The 20,616-nt window shown below is 36.0% G+C and overlaps 1 protein-coding gene across 4 annotated transcripts in view; it reads right to left on the reverse strand.

Annotated features, from left to right (window-relative positions):
- Positions 1-20,616, reverse strand: part of LOC5570593 (leucine-rich repeat serine/threonine-protein kinase 1) — a 58,981-nt gene that overhangs the window by 32,602 nt on the left and 5,763 nt on the right. For 2 of the 4 annotated variants that reach the window (XM_021842882.1, XM_021842867.1), the window contains exons 2-3: positions 1,982-2,176; positions 1,738-1,903 (exon numbers count right to left, since the gene is read on the reverse strand). In XM_021842882.1, coding sequence (XP_021698574.1) covers positions 1,738-1,903; positions 1,982-2,176 — 361 coding nt within the window. Of the gene's footprint in view, positions 1-1,737; positions 1,904-1,981; positions 2,322-20,616 lie in introns of those variants that run through there. The other 2 variants (XM_021842858.1, XM_021842877.1) reach the window with 2 other exon arrangements.

The raw sequence follows: 20,616 nt of genomic DNA on the forward strand, positions 1-20,616 counted from the left end.
CTTAATAAAGACGATTATAATGAACTTTGTCTAATTTCGTTAAGGAATTTCCTAAGAATTTAATTTAGGTAGTAAAAATTTAATCTCAGATATTACTATAAGCATTTTTATTTCTATAAGCAGGATTTTTACTCAAACTTGTCAAGAAAATCAGACACTAGGAATGCAAGGATTCCACCAGTAACTTATTTGAGCACAATCTGGCATCACTGACGAACAGGCGGTTACCGATGTCGGATCGGAAGCTCACGAACCTGTCTCACGTGGAGTCGTCGTATGACGAGGACGATGCCAAAGGCGGCGGAGAATGAATAATCAAAACAAAACCGCAAAACAGTGAACCAGTTCGGTAGCTTGTATATTCGATCCCCCCCTGAGCACATGTTGTGTGTCGATGTGTGGGAGGATGGGTGGTTCGGAGATATGATGACGACAGGGGATGCGCAGTTGCAAGATTCGTCCGTTGATGGTGTTATTGTTTGCCATAACAAGGGGCAGGCTGATAGTGAGCAGAAGAGCCTTAAATAGTAGGCCACGCGTGGGTTTTTTTGCGACTCGCTTTGTGTCAAAGCATGCTTTGGTAGTTTCTTTCTGAGAAGTGTCTTGAATTTTAACTTGGTCGTAGTATCTGAAGAATAATGAAAATACATCATAGCATAATACTACCAAAGTAAATCAGTTGGAGATTTATGTAATAAATGTTATCAATAAGCGATAAGATGAAACATAAAGTAGAAGTAGAAATCGACGAATAGCATAAAAAACATAAAAAGCTCTTTGATTGAAGAAAACAAACAAAACATTGCCCAATTTAATATAATTACTTACAGCAGTTACTGTCGTGGCCCACTTTACTGTTATCGGAAAACAAAGATCAATGTGTATCGGTAATCATCACGTCAGGCGAACTCCTCATCATCGTTAATTAACGCGATTTCTAAATCTCAGTAGGTAAGCGTGGACGGCTCAAGTTAAGCGTACCGATGGATTACGTCCAAAGATTCGGCGCGAGGTTGGCTTGCAACTATGTATCTTGTTTAGAAATAAGGCGACATAATTTGTGTACCATCCCATAAAATTACATTCAAATGATAATTTTTACAATTTCAGCATAAAATGAATCAGCAAACTTAATCAAAGAAAGCATATTTTCTCATAATCTTCTTATTATTTGGAATTACGTCCTCACTGGGACTAATAATGCTTCTCAGCTTAGTAATCTTATGAGCACTTCCACAGTTATTAACTGAGAGCTTTCTTTGCCAAAGTTGCCATTTTTCATTCATATATCGTGCGGCAAGTACGGTGGTACGATGGAAATTTTCATCCCGAAAAGATCCTTGACCGACCGGGAATCGAGCTCAGACACCTTCACCAGGCTTTGCTTTGTAGCCGCGGACACTAACCACTCAGCTAAGGAAGCCTCTTCCCATATTCATGACCCTCTCTATATTGATGACTTTTTAAGATATTGAACATTTATTGAACATTGAACTCATGCACGGTCGTTGATCTGAATATCAGTCGTAAAAAAGTGGTCGTAAAAAGAACAATCGTAAAAAATTGGAGTGTATCTAATGTCCGAATCCATATCATGGATAATCAACCATCTGAACGCTCATTCCAACGAATTGTAGAATTACACATTAGTAAGTAATTAACAAACCGGTTTTCAGCAAAACAAAATTCAAGCATTGTACTGCTGAACATACTAAGTAGAACAACATAGGAACTCACCTGCGGCCTCCTTCAGCAGGTTCACGCAGGACTCGTGTCCACTGCGATCCGCCAAATCCAGCGCCGTCAGTCCGTTCCTATCCTTAGCCACAAAGGAAGCCCCGGCGTCCAACAGCACCTGGACATTGCTCACGTGTCCATGTTCAGCACTCAAGTGTAATGCAGTCTGAAACCGAAAAGTAAGACAAAAATTGATAAGCCAATTATATTAGGTGTTAATACAAAACAACGACAAACTTCTTACCTTATTATCGCCCCGTGGTCCACAGGTGGCGTCGATGTTGGCTCCGGCATTGATCAGCATGGGCAAACAGCGGGAGTCCGCTGTGATGGCCGCCGCATGGATCGGAGCCCGGCCCCACGAGTCCAAGCAGTCGATCAGGTGGACCTCCTCCTGCAGCAAATCCTCCAGCAGTTCCACATTGTCCCACAGAGCCGCCTTGAGAATGGAAAGATTCTTGTTAATGGCCAGTTCCACTATTCGCAGTTCGTGTATTTTGCGACACAGAAGCATAGCGGATCGATCGGAACGGACGGTGAGAATACGACGCGGACGGTGGCCACCAGTGGACTGTCCGTCCTATCGACTGTTTTGCTGAGCTGCCTTAGTGAGGCTTTACTGAGAAGGATTAGTTAAGGCTGTTTGTTTTTGCTAGTACAACAAAGACTTAACCCTCTAATACCCAAATTTTTATTTCCGATTTAAGTATTATGTTTCGTTATCTAAAATCGTTCTAAACACGTTTTGGGCAATTATTTATTTTCATTCGCAAATTTTTAAATTTTGGTTTTTGATTTTTATAATTTTTATTTTTGAACATCCCTAGCTTTTTTCATTTTTCCATTAAGCCTTTTCTAGTTGTAGATTTTTGGTAATAATGAAAATTTAAATTTTTACGGTACTTTTAAAAAGATTAAATTTTTATTTTTTTTCGGAGCGTATTTTATTTTCCGTGTAACTAACGGAAAAACAAGTTTAAAATTATTTTAATACCACCAGGCTCTTCTTTTGTGATAGGATGATTGTAGAAAAATATAAAAGGCACGATTTTTTATATTATACGTTAAATGAACCTCAGGCATTTGTAGGTTATATAAGAATACAATTTTTCAAACAATTTCTAAAAATACAAAAAAGTTTCAAAAGTCATAAAACACTTTTTTTATATACGTTTTATGAGTCAAAGTATAAGCCAAAAATAAAATCTTTTTGATTTCCAAACTACGAAAAAATACACAAAATTCCAAAGTGTACCCCGTCTAAAGGCGGGGTTGGGTATCAGAGGGTTAAATGACCACTCATGTGGGTGGTTTTGCGATGCGACAACATGCAGAATAAAGGACAAATGTACAGAAGCCTAAAAGTTGGACAGTAGCGTGTTTCCACAGTCTTTACTGTCGGACTTTGTCGGCATTTTTCCTGTGAAGTCTAAATCTCTTTCCTTTCTTCTTGGCATTAACGTCCTCACTGGGACAGAGCCTGCTTCTCAGCTTAGTGTTCTAATGAATACTTCCACAGTTATTAACTGAGAGCTTTCTTTGTCAAAGTTGCCATTTTCGCATTCGTATATCGTGTGGCATACTCTATGCCTAGAGAAGTCAAGGAAATTTCCATTACGAAAATATCCTGTACCGACCGGGAATCGAACCCAGACACCTTCAGCATGGCTTTGCTTTGTATCCGCGGACTCTAACCACTTGGCTATGGAAGGCCCCATTTTTTCCCATTTGTGACTTTACAAGTCAAATGCAACAAAGTATGAGCATTTTGAAATCAATAATCAATAAAAAAAATATTTTTTTTTGATAGGGTTTTGAAAAACATTTGATTTTTTATCATAACTCTTGAGTATAGACATCCCATACTTTTTTGTCCTAGGCTAAAATTTATTTTCAATTTCATGGGTATTTGAAGGGTTAATTCAACATCGAAAAATGATTAATACTATTATTATTATGCTTGTTTTAATATTCATACTAAAACAGTCTACTACATTAAAACCCAACTTCAATGACAAAATAACCAAATTGAACAAATTTGGATGATGTATAAACAGATGTAAACCCTAAGAAATTGACCTGCGGATTACCTAAATAAAAATAGTCAAATATAATGAAAAACGATGAGTCTACACTGAATCTGAGCTGACAGCTAACGGAAGGTTTCAATATTTCCGAATGTCAGTAATACTGAGTATGAAGTATTACTGCCATTTGGAAATATTAAAACTTTCGTTCTTTTCATTTAGATTTAGATTTAGATCAATGATTTTGTAATATGATTACAATATACTCAAACACATCTCCCAATAAACATTCTATAACATTAATTTTTTGACAAATTAATGATTACAACCCTTATTCGGTTATTATTATTGGTTATCTTAATTTAAAGTCTGCACTCGGAAAAATTAGACACACAAAAATGATCACAAAAAATAATTTTAAAAGGGATTATATAACCATATATTAGCTATGTTCTGGCATAATTTATTTATTGACTTTCCTCCCACAAGCGGAATGCTCGTACATTTCTCTTAACACTGCTCATGAAATCTTGGCGAGGCTTTGCCCATCTTTCTTACACAATTTTTCCCAGTTTTTCTTCAAAGTTTCTTCGGTTTTGAATGTTTTTTCGCTTTCCTTCAACTTCTTCATCATTATCACCCAAAACTACATTAACGCCCAAAACCACATTAACGCCTTTCGCTTCGCACCAATCCATTATAGGCTTGGCGTAATGGCACGAAGCGAGATCCGGCCAGAACAGCCTGGGACCACGCTGAGAGTGAAGGGAGGGCAGCAAGCGCTTAAGGTGCCGGTTGTAACGAGCGGCTTGCTGTAACAGGAATTTCTTCGCGAATTTGTCCATCTTTCTCTTCCGGAACTTTTCTGGAACCTCTAAGCGGGATGTACTGACAAAAAACTCGAGGCCGGAGATTTGTTTAGTGTCCGCCTTAATGTAGGTCTCGTCGTCCATGCCGAGACAGTCTGGCTTGACCGGAAACTCACGGTACAGCTTCCGCGCACGCAATTTGGCCACCGTGTTTTGCTCGTCAGTCCGGTTTGGAGCCTTCCTGGCCTTAAAAACACGTAGCCCATCCCGCTTCATGGTCTGCTGGATGAAGCACTTCGACGGATTGACCTTTTTGGCCACGTCTCGGGTGGAAAGGATCAGGTTATTCTTAAAGTACTGCCTTATCTTCCGCGCCTTCTCTTGGTATTCCATTTTCGGTATTCGACCGCTTCCAGCTCGCCACTCGATGGTCTTCGTCTCCTGAACATCTTCACAACGCGGGACACGATGGAATGATGGACTCCAAGCCTTTTGCCGATCCATCTGTGCGACTGACCAGGATTATCGATCAACGCGCCCAAGATTTGCTGGCGTAGCTCTTCTTGTTTCATCTTCTTCTTTTTCTGATCGGTGATGCTTTTCTTTTGTGTGATCCACCTTCTAATGGATCAGCATATAAGGCTATATGTCCAACGTATTCCTATTTATACAATGCTCAAATCTGTTCTATCGATGATCTGCAAAATGTTTTTGTTTCCGTACACTTCCCTTCCTACTACTAAAGGGTGCAGGGAGTGGGAGTCGAACCCATGACCATCTGATTATCAATCAGACGTGTAGACAAACACTCTACACTTCCCCTCAGCTCTTCTTGTTTCGAATGCATCTAGAAAACTACTTGACGGATTGCGATAAAATTTTGCACACATAAACATAACACTCCAAACTAGTATAACCCAAAATTTCGTTAATTTTTACCCACGAGATAAACAGTTACACCAAAAAATAAAGTGTGCATTTTTCCTAGTCCAATCTTTACAATGAATCTAAGCTAACAGCTAATGAAAGATTCATAATTAGTATTACGTGGTATTACTGTCATTCGGAAATATTAAAACTTTCGTTCTTTTCATTTAGAAATCAATATTTTTGTAATATGATTACAATATACGCAAATACAACTATCAATAAACTATTTTATAACATTTAATTTTTGACAAAGTAATGATTACAACCCTTCTTTGGTTATTATTATTTTTTTTATCTTTATTTAAAAAGCTTTTCATCCTTGACAAGATCGCCACTCTTTACCCGATTTTAAAAACTGTATTTTATATAAATTTCAATTACCTTGAACTTTTTTTCTTTCTAGCTCCTAATATTTGGACTAAAGCTCAAATAGTTTGTTTGGAATAGATTGAGCTACAATATTGACTTGTAACGAATTATTTTTGGAAAAGAGCCTAAAAGTTGAAAAAATCTTTTTTATATCTACATAGTATTTTTGAACTTTCACACACACGATATCCCTAAAAAAAATCTGAGGTACCGTAATCCGGGGTAACATTGATCAGAGGGGTAACATTAATTGGTATGACCCTTCTCGTAAAAAGTGCCTCTCTTTCTCACATTCATGAGCTAATAAAAATTGAGATTTTTGGCGAAAATTGCGTAAATTTGTCAACTTTTGGAATCAATAATTTTTATCATTATGGTTGCAACTAGCGATAATTCATGACTCACATGAGTCTCGCAAATGGTATGAGCAAGGAAAATGCGGTTGTTAGTATAAATAAGATAAGATAATACAGTCGACTCTCCACATCTCGATGTTCTACATCTCGATATCTCTCCCTATGTCGATGATTGCTTCGGTCCCTTCATTCTGTATACGATTTCCCTCTCCACATCTCGATATCCTCCTTATCTCGATATCTCCATATCTCGATGTGTTCCTGATGATTTTTCGTTCTCAATGTTTTCTCCATATGTCGATGTGAACATTACCAAAGGTTACTAGACCAGATTTAAGGGATTCAGAAAAAATTGGAAACTTGAATTGAAGTTTGTTTGTTTATTATTTTTCTAGTAACGGAGTGATTTTCAATCTAGTGTTCATTAAATTATTGTTCTTTATCTCGATCTCTCCCTATCTCGATGGTCCCTTCGATATTGAGATGTGGAGAGGCGACTGTAGTTTGGCTTTCACTTTTCATATTCGGCTTCAGGGGCCATGATTTAAGTAAGTAGGGGAATGTGGGGCAAGATGAGCACCCGGGGCAAGACGGGCACCCCTAGTTTGTGTCGTTCCTACCGATTTTTTTTCAATACGTTATTTGGGGTTCTGATGAATATCATTAAATTGATATGATGGCCATTAATTTCAGCTAAAAAATCCACAGCACAACGTAAATATTGTCCAAAATACATAAAAGTCCAAAAATTTACCTTTTCATATAAGATTTGTTATTTAAGAGTGATATTTTTGTTGCGTAAACAAATTAATTCATACGTTTTTGGCCGTATAGTTATAGAATAATCTTCTGTAGATAATCAGGAGCAAAACTTTTTATCAAATTTAAAAAATATTTCAATTGTTTTGATTATATTAATAAATTTACACCCTTGGGGCAAGATGAGCACCAAAATTAAGTAAAAGTGTGAAATTTTAGAAACACATTTAGCTGTGAGCTTGACTTACGGTATTTTCTTTGCACAAAACAATTTTTCTAAAAAATATACAAACAAACAACAAATTTAATCGTTTTTTAAGTAAAATCTTAGCAATTTATGAAAAGTTATTTATTTTCTGATAAAAGTTTTACAAACTAAGCTAGTTGAAGATAAATATTATCAGATATTAAAGATAATATCTTGGGATATTGCAAGCATTGAAAAATAATAGTTTTCTTTAGAAAATTGCATCTTTTTATGGGGGTGCCCATCTTGCCCCGCAGTTTTTTTGACCGATGATAAAAAAAGCTATTTTTTAAAGTGTTATTTGGAAAACTATTTATCACTTTTTAAAACTTTTAATGGTTGGAGGTCAAAGTAATAATGTAAAAGATAAGGATGGTTACCAATTTTACCAAAATAATAACGTTTAAGTAGGCTTAAATCGCGCTTATCCTTAGGGTGCTCATCTTGCCCCGCCTGACCCTAACGACATTTTCAATATTACCGAAATTTGTTTACATGGGTGATCAATGTTACCCCATATCAGCTAAATCAAAAAATCACTTATAATATTTATTTAAACATTCATAAATCTTTTGAAAAGCAAAATACAGTAAATCAAGAGCGGAGAGTGCCAGTACTTGTTTCAAACATACAAAACTTGCGGCATTTGTATTTTCAAATGAAAAATTTAAGAAATTTCCCAAAAACTGTTCAATTTTATCCCGGATTACGGTACATAAATCTTGATTAACCATATAAATTTTGACACCGTACTTTACAAGCAATAGAAGGTGCTCTGCCTAACAATTAAATTCTGAAAGTGTTTCGTGAGACAACGAGGCTGAAAACAAATATCATATACAGTGGATCCACAATTAAGAATCGTCAACAATTTATGAATCAGCTGACTTTAAATGACAAAATAACAACAAAAATCAACACAAAACATCACGTAAACAATTTTACTCAAAATAAATTATAAGCGAAAATGTTTCCGTGATGTTTTGTGCTATTTTTTACTGTTATTTTATCCTTTAAAGGCAGCTGATTCATAAATTGTGGGTGATTCTTAATTGTGGATTCACTGTATCTCTGTCTTAGTACTGCGAAAATAGTGCTTGCGATGAAAATACAAAATGCTAAAAAGTGACTCGTTACCAGCATAATTCGTGTGCTAGTCGTAGTTACTGCAATAGATCTAACAATTGGTTGAAGGGACTTAAATATCCAACCAGAAATAACTACGAAGTTCAAATTAATTTTATGGAACTTCACTGCTGATTAAAACGATAAACAACTACCGTAAGGACGCCATTCACCGCTCATTAACAGCATTTCAACACATTAAATTTTGTAAAAAATCGGTTTTTTGATATTTTCCGCAACTTTTTGCGCTACACGCAAGATAAAACATTTGTTTTTGTAGGAAAGAAGTTGAAATGTGAACAACGTATAATGATACCGAATAACATGTATGCCAATGATAGATGTGTAGGGCGCCATTCATCGCTCATCCTAAGTATGAGGCTCTATATACACAACTAGTTGGAATTAATTTACTTTCATTAGTTGGTTGTTATCTTTGTACTATAGTACAACAACATATTAAAGCGTGGCAGCTAAAAAGCATTTTTCGATCTGCCATAATAAAATCATTGTTCAATTCATGTTTACCACCTTAAACAGCCTAAAATTATTTTTTTTCTAAATAGTATATAAAATACATCATATGAATTTCATTCTGATAAAATCCATTCTGGTATACTAATACATGTTGATGACTTTTATTGCGAAAAATTGTTCAGATTTTTCAAAATAATTCAATGAGCGGTGAATGGAGCATGAGCGGTGAATGGCGTCCTTACGGTACAATCAGAACTTGAATCTCAAAATTGTACGGTTTTTATTTATTAGGAGCTTGAAAGTATAATTAGAGTTACCTTTATTCTTTCAAATCAGCACCAAAGTTAACAACTAGATAGTTTTCGAATAATTCGTTTAGAGCTTCAATGCAAAGTTCATTGAAAACTTTAATCGTACATAAATCAAACTTTTCTCAGACTTGAAAAATAGAAACTAAGTTCGAAAGTAGACTTCACAGCCAAATTGGAATGGTTCTAAATTAACATGCTTTGAGCTCAAACACAACGTTCACTTAAACTGCTAATCCTCCTTACTATAGACTTTTTTTACACTTCAAAATTGTAATTAGAATAAGAATTAGAAAGTTAACTTTCAATCAATTTCAAAGAAATCTTGCAATTTGCATGGAAAATGTGTCGAACTTACAAAGCGTTTTTGCATTCTCCACAGCAGCACAAAGAATCTTTTTGAGAACTGATGTTTGGATGACTACTCAAAGAATGAGCTGCATAGTATGCTATTTCTGACTTTACGATTAGCTGATTAAGAATAAAAATTCTTTGTTATCTGAAATTTTGATTGTCTGAATTTTTTTTTTAAACAGACACTTACACGTTAATGCTTCCAGTGGACGATTTGACCTTTGAAGGAAGCACCAAAATTACGTTGTAATTATGAGTTTACGTTCATAAACAAAGTCAATAGTGTTACTCAAACTTCAAAACACATCCTGTTCGACTTCTTTTGTTAAGCCCACAAAAGTGTGTTAAGTGTCATCCAAAATGTAAAACTAACATTAATGAATTGCTTGAAAATAGTTGTTCAACACTACTCGGGAAATCCCGGGAATCAAAAATTGGATCTCACCGAAAATTCTTTTCGGAATTAAAAAAGTAAAAAAAAGTACAATTCCACCTAAAACTTCTAAGGGTGGCGCTCCAAGCCAGAAATCAAAACGCAACTAGCTAAATTGGAGGTAAACATGCATGTCGTTAAACAACACTACCAACTAAGCCAACAACAGCTGTTAAAAACACATCAGCACAGGTGTTTCTTGGCTCAACACCGTATAAATCGGCATAGCAAACCATTAAATCGAGCATACTAGGCGTCTTTTGTGTAATATAATGTTCACGATCAAAGTTGCGACAGTTAGAAATGAAAGCGTATAAAAATCGCAGCAAATTGATTCGTTCAATACCTCTTCTTTTGATTGAGTCCGGTGAAATCCGATCTCTGAGAGGAGTCATAAACCCTTTTGCAAGAAGATCAATTCAACTATTAAATTACGCAGAAGAGTGTGTAATTTGAAACACTTCTGCCTTACGCAGCAGTATCAGTAACTACTAATAGCAATTATTGTTACACTTCAATTTGAACCTTTCCCAATATGAGAAAGACGAATCGGTGCCAACATTTTATTAATTAACTCCCATCCCAACTGAACTAGCTAGCACTCGGCTGATTTCTTTCATAATTCATAGAAACAACACGACGGCAAACATGGGCGGAATAGAGATTGTAACCCAATATGACGATGCGTACGATGGATTGAACATACGAGCAGCATAAATTATAAGCGAGCATCTTCTGCTGCTTCAGCGCTCCAATGTAGTGAGTGGCAGGCAAATTGACAAGCTTCTAAAGAAGACATACACTCTGTATTTAATTAAAATAAATCAATGAAATAATTAAAAATAAGCAATAATTTGAAAATTGTAAATAAGCAATAGATCATTTAAAACAAACACTAAAAAAATGAAAATCAGCACTACAAAATCTAAAACATTTCTAACAAAGTATGAAAATTGTCACCAAAGAAGCCAACGAATTAGAAAAAAAATTGAAACCTAATAATTGAAAATAAAAACACAAAAAAACTACCAATCAAACTGTCAAAAAATTAATACAGTCGACTCTCCACATTTCGATGTTCTACATCTCGACATCTCTCCCTATGTCGATGATTTCATAAGTCTTCAGTCTGCATATCTCTATATCTCGATGTGTTTCTGTTGATCTTTTGTTCTCAATTTTCTCTCCGTATGTCGATATGACCAATATCGAAGGTTACTAGATTTAAGTTTTGGGATTCAAAACAAATTAGCTGCGCAAAATGACGTCTGTTTGTGTATTACTTTCTTGACAACGGAGTGTTTTTCAATCTAGTATTCATCAAAAATGTGTTCTTTGTTTCGATTTCTCCCTATCTCGATGGTCCCTTCGATATCGAGATTTGGAGAGGCGACTGTATGTATGATTCTCATTTATCTCCATTTAACAGTTATTTTTCATTTTTCTTTGGAAAAATCTAATAATATAGTGTTTGTTTTTAGATTTATCTTGGGAATTTCTAAGAGCTAATTTTCGATATTTTATTGGTAATTTTTGCGATTTTGGATAAACTACTGATGGTTATCCATTTACAAGAGCTTGAAAACGTTTTTCCCGTAGTGAGTAAGCCGGTACACTATGGCCAATCAAGTGCCAACCTCAATGAACGTCGAAAATACTCCAGCGCAGACATGTTGGCTCCCCATCCAGTCAGTCAGTATAGCAGTGCGACCCAATGACTGGGGGTAATTAACCCTCTATTGCGCGTACTTTGTATGGGTGTGTAGCGCGCATTATGTATCTTTCAATCAGAAAAAATGGAACCACTGAAGCGAATGGAATATGTTTCCTTCGACAAAAAAAACTGAGACACGAATTTGAGGCTTCCTTGCCTTGGGAAGCGTAAATTAATTCGTTTCGAAGGAGGATATTACCTTGGGGTAAATTCGAGGGACGATAAGCTCAAAGCCCCCCGATTTCCAGTCTACATGGCTTGCAAATAGGAACTTTACAGGCCTCATGCCTGGAAAAAAGAACCAACTGGAACCGAAAAGAAACCAAACAGGAATTGAAAATAAAGATTTACGTATCCTTCAATATTATTTAGATGTCATTTAGGTATCGTTTTACGGAAATCTTAATGAAATAATCGAAAAATTTCATTCAATATATCTTCAAGAATTAAACAAATTTTCTAAAGGTTAATCCAAAAAATATACTTGGAAGATTCCACCAGAAATTTCCGTCAACGTTATAATAAAAACCCATGTCCTTTAGGAATTTGTCCGGTGAATTTTCTGAGATACATGGGATTACCTCCAAGTTGTTCGTTTAGTACAGCTTCTTGAATTCAACCAGTAATTTCTCCAGAAATGCCGCTGGTAATTTCTTAAGATCTCCTGCAAGAATGTCGTTGAGGATTTATTATAGATTTCAACCGAGAGTGGCCCTGGATGATATCCTGCAGTATTTTATGGGGGAATTCCTTGATAAACACAGGACGGAACCCTTGGAGATAAATGTGAAGCAACGATCGGAGGTAGGCGTCTGTTGGCAGATTTCCCCGTTGTAAAAAAAGCCCTGAACGAGTATGTAGTTGAAGATTTTATGAAGAATTCCGCATTATGCTCCTGCAAGTCCTTCCAGGATTCTGATAAAATGATATTCTGAGTACTGCGAGAATGCTGCCAAAATTATTTCGAGAATTTTGTCTAGGACTGAACGGAAATCATGCGCAAGATTCATTAAGAACACCATAATAACTGCATTAGGTGTAGAATTTCTCTAAATAATTGATTATAAACAAAAAGAGTACTTACATTATATTAGAATTGCTAGAAATTCACCTTTACATCCGTATTAGAGGTCATGAATTTATTTTGTAACGATATTCTTAAAATTTACGAAAAATCGTCATATGAGTGATAAAATTCTCACAAAAATCATCTAAATTTAAATCTCATCCTAATTATTTGTTGTTTCTGATCTACAAAATGTCAATTACTTTGTGTAGTATATAAGTATATATAGTATATAGTTATAACAATCTTGGTAGATTTGTTTGGAAGAAGCTTTTAATTCAAGCCTAAACAAAAATTAAATTATAAGGTCGTTTTCACCGGTGCTCTATTTTTTTGGTCCAATTGTATAACAGTTCCAAAAAAATAGACCATAAAAAATAGATCAAACTTCATCCGCTCCCACCACAGTTTGATGTAAATTCAGTTTCAAATAAATTTGTCATTATTTTAACATCAACTCTCTTGTCTGATGGTGGAGCAAATCAAACATATTTTTGCGGCTATATGTGATAGTGAATACGGCGATTTCTGCCCAAGAATGGATTTTATCGAAATCTGTGATGTATCCAGCTTCGGAAGCGGTGCATTTTTTTTTCTCGTATTCTGATGTGCATTCATAATCTCAAATTCCAAAGTTGGACAACTTGCATATTCTAAACGAAAATCATTTGGGCGAAAGGAATGTTTTGGTTTTCTACCATATCAACAATAACTGCGAAAAGTAAATATAAACCATATCAAAGTAAAAACGTATTTCTTCAAGGTTTTGTGAGGGAATTTTTCAAGAAGCAATAGTTCAGATTCGAAAACTCGTCCAGAGAATGCAGTCATTCCTTCAAAAAAATTACCAAGAAATATGTCAGATATTTTCAGGAAATCCTCCAATGACACCTCCAGAGACATCTCTAAGAATTCTGAGAATTCTAAGAGTCGTGAGATTCTGATGAAAATTCTCGAAGGGACTCCTCCATGATTCCACCAGGGAATCCTCCTGCTGTTTGTCCAAAGAATGCCTATTCTTTCCTCCAGAAACTCCTTAAAGTATTTCTACATGGTTATTTCTCAAGGAACGTGCTAGCATTAGCATTAAGCATTTTCGTAGGTGGTACAGTCCTAGACAATTGTATGAAGGTAGCCTCCTTCCCGTCCGTTACCAAAGTCAGAGATTTAGGACTAACCTCTAACTCTTAGACAAAATTGACGCATCCTCCAATAATCGAGAGCTGTCCTGGCCACGTCCTTGCGAAAGCTGGGGAATGGGAAAGGATGATTGACTGAACACCTACTTAAGAAAGATGCAGAGAACTCTACGACCTCTCATAGACGTTACGGGATGTTGTGGAATGTTGATGGAAAGGGTAGTGCCAAAGGATATGTTCGGTAGACGTTCTGGCCGATAAATGGTTAGTATTTACGCATTGTGATTATGCGCTGCTATCAGAAAAAACTCACCAAATTCCATTTTCGAAAATCCTCCGCAGTCTATCACTCCTCTTATAATGAACAATAGCTTGAGCCGTAACTTAGCATAGCCCATTAAAATGCACGCACTGCAATTCTTAACCCATCCCGAACCAAGCATCCACGAATCACATTCAATTCAATTTTTGAGTCAACACGCACGGGATTCAGAGATTCTTTTAAAAACTCCTCGTAGGACTTCAGTATTTCTTTCAAAGATTTTACCTTGACATAATTCAGATAGTTTCCAGAAATTCCTCCAAGGATTCCTCCAAAAACTCCATCCCGAATTTTTCCAAAGATTTCTACAAAGATTCTCCAAAGAAATCCCAAAGGATCTCCTCCAGAGTTCCATCAGGGAGTCGTGCAATTCCTCGAGGGATTTCTTCCCAGAATTCCTTCAGGGATCCGTCTAGAAACCCCTTTAGCGAATTTTCAATTAATTGCTCTAGGCCATAGTTTCCCAAACTGTGGGTCGCGACCCCCAGGGGGGTCGTGAGCTAGTCTTTGGTGGGTCGCGAAAAAATTCCAAAGTACGAATTTATTTCCAAAGTTTTTTTCTATGTTTCCTTAAACTTAAATTCTTACTTTATGACAAAACAAGTTTTTTCCAATGATCAGGAATTCAGTCAGTTGGCACTATCTATATTATTCTAAGGTTAAGGTCTAAGGCTGAGAAGAACGTCGCCAATACAGCCTTCTTTAATCGTTCTTTCTTAATAAGCTATACTCGAACTTCCATGAGTCGAAGAGAATATTGGCCCATGGAAATATCGAATGTGATGAACATTATAGTACCGTTTTGATTCATATTACGGACAGCTTCAAATTCCGAACACTCTCGTTTGTATGGGAAACATTTCACACGAAATGTTTCAATTTTCGCCGTCCAAAAGTTCTCATTTTCGAGGCTCGTTTTATTAGGTTTTTTCCATAAATATCATTGCAAATTTATAATGCCCAACTACATTAGACGTCTCTTAAGTGGTTGAACGATTTCAATTGATGATTTGACTGTTCCATTAATGATTATCATGAGCTGTCCGTAATTCGAATCAAAGCGTCCGGAATATGAAGCAAAAGTGAGGGAGCGTCCGGAATAAGAATCATGAAAAGGCCACACGTTTTGATTTATTTAAAATTATTCAAGTTGCGGACGCGTATTCTTTACCCACCATCCGAAAGTTAAGGGTTTCCGACGCTCGATAACGCTAAAAAATCATACAGAATGATTTATTTTGTATGGTCCAAGCTGGGTTATACTTCACTGAGGTCTTAAGTGTCCGTAATATGAATCAAAACGGTACTCAGTTTTTTTTTTAATTTTCAATATGGTTCACGGTTTCAAAATCTCTATTATCATCAAACCTGCATGCTTCTCCGATATTTCTACGAAAACGTTCAGCATTCGGTCTAAGATTTTGTGGTTAGAAGGATAAAAAATATTCTGTCGAAAAAAAATTCACATACCTACAATTTTAGCTGCGAAATTGTCTTTTCTTGGATTGAGTTTGTAAAACAATCCTTAAACTTGAAAGTATTCCATTTTCTCCAACAAAATATTTTCAAACTTTCAGTATGTGAAGCAAACTTTCAAGGTCGAATAGTTATTGGTGGTGCATGCAACTTCGATTATAATCGAAATATTGATTCCGTGTGGTTCCGTGAGTAAATATTGAGCAATGGAACATCGACTCATGGAGGTGTGACTTAATTGGAAAAAAATGCTAGAATATAATCAGTTCTATATGGAAATTTGATTGATGTCGAGACATTCAATCAATCCTTAGTGTTGTTAAAAGAATTTTCTATATTGAGACAGAAATCTTGTAACGAGCAGTTGCAAGTACAAAAGTAAAATAAATGATTTTATTCACTGTTTTTTTAATCAAACATAGTGCATGTCAATGTCAATTACGTGTGGTATTGTGATATTGTGATCAAATCTCATTCCCATCATAGTAATAAGTGACCTCAGAAGCTTCAGTACAAAACTTGTTTCTGTACAATTTTTCACTGGTGGGTCGCAAAGAATACGCTTGTTGGATAGGTGGGTCGCGCAACCAAAAAGTTTGGGAAGCTATGCTCTAGGCAAATTTTACCATTTTATAATTTCGAGTTTAATTTTTTAAAACTCCTCCAGTGATTTCCGTTATTCTTTCATAGATATCACCTCGACATAATTCAGATATTTTACCGAAATTTGCCCAAGGATTCTTTCGAGAATCCCTCCTAGAATTCTTCTAGAATTTCACAAGGGATTCCTCCAAGATTTACTCGTTCAATTTTTCAGGGATTCCTAAAAAGGATCTTTTTTGGATTTTTTATTCAGTGATTCCCTCAGGAATTTCTCAAAAATTTTCACAAAGAAATCTTGGGAACAGTTTTTTTTTAAATTACCTCAAAGAAATCTTGAGGATTTTTTCCAAGATCATTTTGCCAGGAAATAAGAGATATTTTCGAGAACTTCTCCGGGCATTCTAGTAATTTCTTCAAGGCTTTCTTCAAGGAATTCACCAAAAAATAATTTCAACATAACTCACCCGGAATTCCTCCAGAGTATTCGCCCAGGGAATCTTCCGACAATTCCCATGGAGATTCACCTAGTGATTCAACAAGGTTTCCTCCATGAATTTCTCAAGCAAATGTCTCCAGAGATACCAGCATTCCTCAAGAAAATTTCTCTAGGGAAACTTCACCACTAAACAATTCAGAGATTGTTTCGAAAACTCCTCCAGGAATGTTACTAATTCTTTCAAAGATTTCACCTAGACCTAAGCATAATTCAGATAATTTCTTTACGGGTTCTTCCAGAGACTCCTCCAGAAATTTCTTCAAGAATTCCTCCAAAGTTCCTCCAAAGATTCCTCCATGAATTCCATCTGCATTTTCTCTATTTTGCAATTGCTCATAAGAATTTCTCAAAAGGATTCCTCTAGGAATTTGTCCTAGGATTCCCTCAGAAATTCCTCCAAGAACCCTTCTTTCTAAACGCATTTCTCTAGTAACAATTCTTCCAGGTAATATTTCAGATATATTTTCGAAAACTTCTACAGGGATTATCTTCTTCAGGGGTACACTGTTTTCTCTAAGGATTTCCGTGAAAGTTTTCTACTAATTCTCCTAAAGATGTCTCCAAGGAATTCTCAAAAGGATTCCTCCATAAATTTTCTATAGAATCTCCTACAGAAATAATTCAGGCATTTCAATAATTCATTCGAAGTTATCAACTGGACAGATATCTGAATGTAATTTCTAGAAATTTTCTCAAGGATTCGTTCAGAGATTCCTCCGAGAATTCTCCATGGCATTCCTTCAGAGTTCCTCAAGGGATTTTCCTAGGGATCCCTCCACGAATTCTTTTAGGAATTTGTCCTAGGATTCCAGAGAATTCTCGACGAATTTCTTTAGAAATATTTCAATAGGAAATCATTCAAAAATTTCTCCAAGAAATATTTTAGATATTTTCGAAAAGTGTACACCTGAGAGTTTTCCAGGAATTCTTCCGAGAAATCTCAAAGGGACTTCCCAAGGTTCCATCATTTTTTTCAGGGACTCCTCCACAGAATTCCTTAAACTCCTTTAGGAATTTATCAAAGGATTGCTCTAGGAAAATGTCAACGCTAAATAAAAAAAATCTCAAAAAATCGAAAACTCCTGCAGGAGTTTGAATAATTCCTCCAAAGATTTCACCTTGACATTCTTCAGAAATTTCTTCGAGGAAAGACTCTTCCAGGGGTTCCTCTGAGAATTCTCTGGCATTTTTCCAAGGATTCGCTCAGGAATTTCTCCATAAACTACCTCATGCATTTCTCATTTGGACAAGGAATAAGATATATTTTCGAGATTTTCTACATGGATTCCAGTATTTCTTTCAAGATTTCTTGAGATTTGACGAAGAAATAAATTGAGACATTCTCCAGAAATTCCTCCAGGAATACTTCTAGAGACTCCTCCGAGAATTACCCCTGGTATTTATCCCAGAGTTTACCCATTAATTCCGCGAGGGATTTCTTCATTGAACACTGCATAATTTCTCCACTGATCAATGTTACCCCGGATTACAGCAAATCACTGGAGATTCCTCCTGGAGGAACTATTGGGGCAAATCTCGATTATATATATCAGGGGCCCAGATAGCCGTAGCGGTGAATGCGCAGCTATCCAGCATGACCATGCTGAGGGTCGTGGGTTCGAATCCCGCTGGTCGAGGATCTTTTCGTGATGGAAATTCTCTCGATTCCCTGGGTAGTATCTTTGTACCTGCCACACGATATACACATGCAAAAATGGTCAATCGGCAAAGAAAGCTCTCAGTTAATAACTGTGGAAGTGCTCACAAGAACACTAAGCTGAGAAGCTTTCTTTGTCCCAGTTGGGACGTAACGCCAGAAAGAAGAAGAAGAAGATCGATTATTATATATCATTTTGCCCTAAAATCCTTTGGTAACCAAGTGTGTAGCTTCTTGATATTGGGCAAACGAATGGATTAACATGTTAATTAACAATGCTACGATGAAGAGAAGATACTTGTCTATCTCCTAATGGTGATAATATTTACTACTTTTTCGGCTATCAATGGCTTGTAGGGCGAGATATTAAGGAATACCGCGATTACTGTTAGCTATCAACCAAAATGCTCACATATTCTAGATGAAAATTTATTTGGCGATAGGAATGTATTGTTTTGCTACCATATCAACAACATCTGTGAAGAGTAAATATAAACCATATCAGAGACAAACCATGGTTTTCTCAGGGAATTTATCAAAAACATCACGCAGGCAATAGTTCAGAGAAAACTCGTCCAGAGAATGCAATAACTCCTTCAATGATTTCTTCAAAAATTTCACCAAGAAATATGTCAGATATTCTTCAGAAATTATTTCAATGACACCTCCAAAAAGAATTCTCAAAGAGACTCCTCCACGAATCCTCTTGCCGTTTCTTTAAAGAATGCCTCATTTTTTTATTTAGAAACTCCTTCAAGGATTACTTCTCGGCCATTTCTCAAGGAATTTATGCTGAAAAATTTCACCACGAAATAATTCAGAGATTTTTTCCAAACTCTTCCAAGGATTTCAATACTTCCTTCAAAGAATAGACATAGCGCACACATTTTCCAGAAATTTCTCTACGAATTCATCCAGGGACCTATCCGAGTACTCCACCTAGGATTCCTTCAGAGTTCCACCAGGGATTGCTCCAGGAATTATAAACCCACTAGGGATTCCTTATGAGTGTGCTGTTGAGATTTTTTTTAATGAAATTGTGGAGAATTTCTCCAGAAGTTTCTTCAGAATTTATCAAGGATCTCTAGCGACATATTGTCAGGATATAATTCAAAATTATTTTTGAAAACTTCTTCAGGAACTTTAGTGTTTTCTTAAAGGATGTCTTAAAAGATGTCATCAAGAAATAATTCAGATATTTTACACAAATTCCTCCAAGGATGCATGCAGTAACTTCTACAGAAATTTCTACACAGATTCAACCAGAAATTCTTCCGATAATTCTCATAGAGATTTCTCCAGGATTATATTAACGATTCCTCCAGGATTCTTCAATTTCTTAAGGAATTCCTCTAGAAAATCCTTCAGGGCTTCCTAAGGAATTTCTCTCTTTGCCGCCAAATTATTCAGAGATTCTTTCAAAAACACCCCTCATTAATTTATTCGAAAAATGTATCTTAACATATTTCATATACATTACAAAATAAAATCTCCATGGATTTTTCCAGAGATTCCTTTTCGAATTCTTCCACAGATTCTCCTAAGAAATCTCAAAGGGACTCCTCTAAGGTTCTATCAGGGAGTCCAGCAATTTCTCCATGCATTCTTCTACAGAATTCCTTCAGAAATTCATCTAGTCAGTGATTCAGCGATTTTTTAAGGAATTTCTCTAGACAATTTTCACCGCCTTATAATTCAGAGATTTTTTCGAAAACTCCAGGGAATTCAGTAATTCCTTCATAGATTTCACCGCGACATAATTCAGATATTTTCCAGAAATTTCTCCAAGAATTCTTTCGAGAATTACTCTAGAATTTCACCAGGGATTCTTCCAGAGAATTTTCCGAGATTTACTCCTTTAATTTGTTCAGGGATTGCTGAAAAGGATCTTCCAGGCATTTCTCCTGGATTTTTTTTTTCAGTTATTCCATCAAAAAATTCTACTTCAAAGATATATCGAGGAATTTCTATAAGATTATTTTGCCAGGAAATAAGAAATATTTTCGAGAACTTCTCCGGGTATTCCAGTAATTCCTTCAACTCCTTTTTGGAAAAACTCACCAAGAAATAATTTAAGCATAACCCACCAGGAATTCCTCCAGAGAATACTCCAAAAAATCTACCAATTCTGCCTCCATAGATTTCACCTTGATATTTTCCATGGTGATTCATACAAATGTCTCCAGAGATACCTTCACAGTATTTCTCAAGA

The sequence above is a fragment of the Aedes aegypti genome, chromosome 1, assembly GCF_002204515.2.
Source record: "Aedes aegypti strain LVP_AGWG chromosome 1, AaegL5.0 Primary Assembly, whole genome shotgun sequence".
In the NCBI taxonomy this organism is placed as follows: domain Eukaryota; kingdom Metazoa; phylum Arthropoda; class Insecta; order Diptera; family Culicidae; genus Aedes; species Aedes aegypti.